Source organism: Panthera leo, chromosome C1 (assembly GCF_018350215.1).
Source record: "Panthera leo isolate Ple1 chromosome C1, P.leo_Ple1_pat1.1, whole genome shotgun sequence".
In the NCBI taxonomy this organism is placed as follows: domain Eukaryota; kingdom Metazoa; phylum Chordata; class Mammalia; order Carnivora; family Felidae; genus Panthera; species Panthera leo.
The window spans coordinates 68,396,524-68,402,523 of record NC_056686.1 but is presented as its reverse complement, the minus strand read 5'-3'; the positions used below and the strand labels follow the sequence as shown (position 1 = coordinate 68,402,523).

Here is a 6,000-nt window from a genome sequence, read left to right as displayed (position 1 = left end):
TTAAAACTCTTTACAAAACACTCTATCTCATGAGAACATCTTGAAGGTCAATCTTAAGCCTGAAGTTCAAAGTTGAATTGATGGAAACATACATTTTCTTTTTTTTTTCTCACTGAAATACATAAAGCAGGCATCCCTTTAACAAGTGCATATGAATTTGTCTTTTGAAGTGTGTTAACGAATTTGTGTGTAATGCTTCTTCGTGGAGAGAGGATGGTGTTGGTGCTTTGTGAAATATCTGTAGCTGTTGTTTTACTGGTTAAAATATTGTATGTAACTACCCTCGAATGCGTAGGGGTTTGAACTGACAACTATTTAAGTACTTTATAGATTTGTATGGATCCTCTTCCTTATACATAAATGATTTTAAAAGCCTGTAAGAGGAATCGGCCATCCATGTGTGTCTGTATATGTGTGTGTATATATATATGTAAGAACAAAACCAAGCCTATATTTTAAAATAATAAAAGAGGTCAATCTGGACTGTATCAAGCTGCAACTGTAATAAATGGAAAAAAATTTCCTTATTATTAGTAGACCAGTTATGTCTGTCCCTGGGAATAGGTACAACAGTGTGAATAAAAGTTCACAGTCGTGACTATCACAAAAAGAAACAATCAAGGATGTGGAAATTCTATACCCAATGAAGTCTGAGAAGTCTCCAAAAAATCATTGTGCTAATAAATAAAATAATGTGTCAGTCAATAGATTAATTTAAACATAACGTTAATTCGTACCAGGGGACCTCCTGAAAGTTTTAAAAATTTCCTTTGAGAGAGTGCGTGTGCAAGCAGGGGAGAGGGGCAGAGGGAGAGAGAGAGAGAGAGAGAGAGACAAAGAGAGACAGAGAGAGACACAGAAAGAATCTTAAGCAGGCTCCATGCTCAGAGTGGAGCCCAGTGCAGGGTTCAAGCCCATGACCGTGAGCTCATGACCTAAGCTGAAATCAAGAGTCAGACGCTCAACCAACTGAACCACTCAGGAGCCCCCTGAATGGAATTTAAGGTAACATTTATACACTTTAAAAAAGAAATCTGTTTTAAAGTTGATTCTTCTTTTGGTGACAAAGATGAAAGATGGCTCCCAAATTGTCTTCTCTAATAGAGGCAATCCATAATAGATTACGTTTTCTGAAGAGAACAGTAACCATTTAGGTACCATGTCCTTATGTACTCGTTCACATCATACCAGTTTTAAGAACTGCCTGAAGAGAAAGAAATAGCACTAACTGAATAATGAATGCAACTTTTTTTGGGGGGTGGGTGGGTAATTCATTACTGAACCAGCCTGACGCTACTTGGCTTGTACAACTGGGAAGTATATATCCTGCAACACTGTATAGTTTTTTTTTTTTTTTTTTTTTTTTTCAACGTTTTTTTTAATTTATTTTTGGGACAGAGAGAGACAGAGCATGAACGGGGGAGGGGCAGAGAGAGAGGGAGACACAGAATCGGAAACAGGCCCCAGGCTCTGAGCCATCGGCCCAGAGCCTGACGCGGGGCTCGAACCCACGGACCGCGAGATCGTGACCTGGCTGAAGTCGGAGGCTTAACCGACTGCGCCACCCAGGCGCCCCAACACTGTATAGTTTGATAGGGAAAAGTGTATCAAAATAGAAAATTAAAACTTTTGATTATTTGATAATGCTTCTAAATAAAGTTTTGTAAACTCCTGAAGAAGTTTAGCCAAAGAGATAAAAATACCCTTCTCAGAGGATTGTCAAATCTGTTTGAATATCAACATAATTTCTTATAATCAATTTCCAACTCAAATATTAGCCAAATGTGGATACACTCCTCTGTGGTTACCCTATTATTAAAAGAATCCTTTATTAGTGTCTGCCTTACTGTGCCTGCATTTAGATCTATGAACATACACTTTTTCCCTCTCATTATTCTTTTTAAATTCAATAGGCATGACGAAGTGTGTCCACATAAAAAAAGAAAAAGTTACTTTTAACTTCGTGGAAGCACTTGAGAACCACTACCCTTTAGAAGAATTTGGTATAAATGCTTATGATGTAGACAGGAAAAATCTATTTGTTGAGATTCAATTATATGATTTTTGAACATTTTCATGATAACAAATATCGTCATTCGCAGCTGCCTGTAGGGAGAGCTATAATCCTCAAATCGTAAAAGTATGTTCACAGAATTTCTTCTCAATTCTGCTGAAAAATCAATGTTTTTTATGATGCCCAAATTCTATTGTAGAATTTCCAACCCTTCTTTATTTTTGTTTTAGGTCTGATGCAATGCAACAAGCAAAAGTACGTTCCGTGTGTTTGTCTTCTGAAACTCATCTGCCAGATTCTGTGCATGGGTAATGGGCAATTAGAAGACAAATGTATTCTTTACAGCACCTAGAACCATCAGGCAACTTAACTGTATTCTTTCTCATACCCATGGGTTAATATTATGAAAGGACCTATGCATGCCGTGGGGCAGTGGGGGTGGGGGGGAGGGGTAAGAAAGGACCAGTGTGTTAAAGCCAATCACGTATCATACATAAAAGTGCACGTTAACTACTTGAAAAAAATTCACATTTATTTACTGTCAAACCGTGTTAAACTTTACACTGGATATTAGTGATGGGCTCATTATTAACAGGTTTACACAAAGGGATGAAAAGAAAAGCAGAATTTTGCTGAAACAATTTACATTTCATTAGAACTTTATCATAAAATAAATTAATTACTAAATATAGGCAGAAGGAATATGGAAGAGTAATATTTAGGTTTTATTTTCTTTTTTAAAAAAGAAGAGGCACCTTTTGTTCACTAGGAAGTTTGTGAGAAGTGCCCAGTGCCCTCATTGCCCTCTGTTCAAGAATAAACAGAGGGGGAACACACACTCTTTTCTAGATTTCACCACATTTGTGCAAGGCATGGCGTAACTGGCTTCAAAGAGTTTTTTCCCCCCATAGAACACGCTCTTTTGGCAATAAGAAATTTAAATGTAAGAATAAAGACGGACTTGTCAAAGCAGAACACTGTGTACAGTGGAAAATAAGTGAAAATGGGTAGAACTTACCATGACAAAGTGTAAGAAAAAACATTTCATAACATATGTGCAACCAAGAGCTTTCCACAATATTTTCTTCAAACTCTTTAAAATTATTTTAATGACAATTATATTTCAGTTGGACACAAATGTATTTATTTTACCCTAGCAATAGAACAAAATATAATTTCTTTAGCCATTTTTCATGAGAATAGTTCATTGTACAGTTGAGGAAAGCATATGAAATAAGGCCTGTGGCTTGATTGCTAGTGGTTAAACATGTTTTCAATCTTTGCCTTAATGTAAAAGATTTGCAGTGAACCGCAAACGGACGCAGAATCTCTCTCCTGCTTTTCCAAGTCTTGTCAGGAACAGTAAGGTACAGTAAATTTGTCCCACAGGATTTTAAAGCCTACGTCTTGTATATAATACAATGCAGGCCCTACAAAAACGGTGCAGCCGTATTTACAAATTTAGTTCACAGACTGCTGCAGTAAAATGGCTGGAAAGTTTTGCTTTGCTTGCTTCACAATTTCTCTAAACAGCAGCAGAATCTTAAAATACCTGGTTGGCATCTCTTTTCTTTGTAACAAATAATCATTTTAGTATACTCTGTGTATATACAAAGTTTTTGTACGTTTTATAAAAATTCACAGAACTTCAAGGTTCAGTCCTCTTTTTACACTGGAGAACCACAGGTCAACAGGGCCATCTCTTCAGGCGGAGGCCGAGGGAGCTGCGCTGGGCCAGCGGAGTCTTTACGAATACTTGCGTGTGGCCCCTGGGATTCCTCAGCTGCACTGTTAAAGACTTGTTACCAGCTGCATTTGTCCTTCTCTAACGTCTCCTTCAGGGATACACCCTTCCTTGTTAATGGGGATGATGTAACCATCGCTGTTGCCCCTGCTGATCTGATAACACATCTGAAGCTGATGGCCAGCTCCAAGATTTGGCATGCTTTTGTAGTAAATGTCCTCGTTCTCACTCCTCCTGGAGGGAGAGAGGTCTTCTTCCACGTCGGGGCTGCTCTCTTGATAGGGAGAGTCTCTAAGATTGGGCATGCTTGTGTAGAGAGAGTCTCTGTTGGGGGACTGCAGGTGGTCCTCCGCCTCGGCCGTCAGCTGGGAGACGTAGCTGTCAGTCCCCTGGGGCTTCACCTTCTTCTGGGGCTGGTACAGAAGGGAGTGAGTCCGCTGAGGAATGAGCGGCGCCTCGAGCTCTTTGTGATGGAGCTCCAGCCCCGGGTTGTCGCTGTGCATGAAAGACGAAGCGTCGGCCACGATGGCGTCATCTTCGCTGCTGCTGCCTCCAATCACGGGCTTGACTGGTAGCGCGAGCTCGAGGTTGTGAGTCTTGCCGCGGCCCCGAAGGTTGTTGTGCACTAATTCTGAAATGATCATTTTCTCAAAAGCAGTATCATTCAGACTTAGTCCACAGTCCACGACTTGCACGCTGTCGTTATAGTCCCCCTTGCGCAGTGAGTAGCTGTTGTTAAAATTACCATTTAGCGGTAGAGTATCCATGGCACTTGTATCCCTGGCATTGTTCAGTGAATGTCCTGAAACGGAAAAGGGAGGGGGTTTCCGTTATTGCCTCTGTTCCTTCCCAGAGAGCCTTTACTTCTTTTGCACAAAACTTTTTAATGTCGTTCAGGACAAAGTTGTATTTGAAAGCTAACCCTCGAAAAGTGCCAGGCTTTCCCGCGTTCCCAACTGTAGACAGTTGCAACCCCTTAGATAATAGGAGAAAGTGTGAAAGAATACTACTATTTTTCCAGGGAGGGAAGACGGCATACGGAATATTACTTTATCAATTTGGGGGAGAGAGTAAGCAGTAAGTATTCATTGATTTTTTGGTCAAATCTCTCTGACACTCTCACAAAGAAGACTTCACTCCATGCCCTTGCATAGTTAATGCAAAGCAATTCATTAGTGACATTTACATTTTAAAGTACGAGACTATGGTTTGTAAAAATAAAATTAACAGAATTTGTCCTAAACAACACTAAATTAAAAAGGAATAAGTCACATACAAAAACCGAAGGCAAATGTACAACATAAACCCACATAACTGGCAAGCAACTTTTTAAACAACATTCTAACATTTCCTTTTTCTGGAGATGAAGTAAAAAAAAGAATGAAAAAAAATGGGACAGGTACAAAGAATTCATGTTAAACAAAGACAGCCACAGCCATCTCTCATACTGACTGGACCAGGGGCCCACAAGCACCATCCAACAACACGATAGACAGCAGGTGGAATGACTCACTTTGGACAACTCACATCATGTCTGTCTGCTCAGGCTATCTGGCCTAAGAGTAGCTGATATATAAAAGAAAGTAAAATGATTTATTGTAACATGATGAAGAATTTCTAAGCTTCTCAGCAACTTAGTCAGAGCAAGGGTTCAACAAATTAGATTACCAGCAATAGCAGCCTTTTACTTTTTCCTTTAATATTCATTATCTTGAGTTTTTGTTCTTTTGGCACTAAGACTCTCTCTAACAGCAATGGCCCCAGGCTCCTAATGGTCAAAGTTTGCCTGCAGCCCTGCAGTCTGCATCAGTCACAGTGACAGCACCGAATGAACCAGCAGAGTCTACTGTACGAGACTGGCCCAGAGACACCATGGGCATGGAGGTTAAACGCAGAAATGTTGGAGGTTTCTTAAGTATGGGTCACAGAAATCAAACCAATAATAAATATTAACTATGGAATGGGAAAAGGGTGTCAGCCTTGGCTAATATAATTTTGTCTCTAAAGGAATGAAAGATTGGATACGTCTGCTGAAGATATGAGAAGAGGTTTAGGAGGAAAAAAAATATGGTAACATGCTCTCTTTGAATCAGAGTTGTATTTTCTACAGACACATAAACATGTAAACTAAGACATCACAGTGCTTTTCAGGCAAATGAAAATCAAAAGTTTCAGAGAAAATTAAATGGTCTGCACCATGGAAAGTTAGGTTATTCATTCTCAAAATCCTAGAGAAAAAAAA

The 6,000-nt window shown here is 39.5% G+C and overlaps 1 protein-coding gene across 9 annotated transcripts in view; it reads right to left on the bottom strand.

Moving 5' to 3' along the window:
- Positions 1 to 2,525: 2,525 nt before the first annotated feature.
- The window catches only part of ADGRL2 (adhesion G protein-coupled receptor L2), a 188,612-nt gene continuing 185,137 nt past the window's right edge, over positions 2,526 to 6,000 (bottom strand). For 5 of the 9 annotated variants that reach the window (XM_042952369.1, XM_042952368.1, XM_042952371.1 and 2 more), the window contains one exon: positions 2,526 to 4,560. In XM_042952369.1, the coding sequence (XP_042808303.1) occupies positions 3,806 to 4,560 (755 nt within the window). In that variant the 3' untranslated portion in view covers positions 2,526 to 3,805. The remainder of the gene's footprint in view (positions 4,561 to 6,000) is intronic. The other 4 variants (XM_042952373.1, XM_042952375.1, XM_042952374.1 and 1 more) reach the window with 2 other exon arrangements.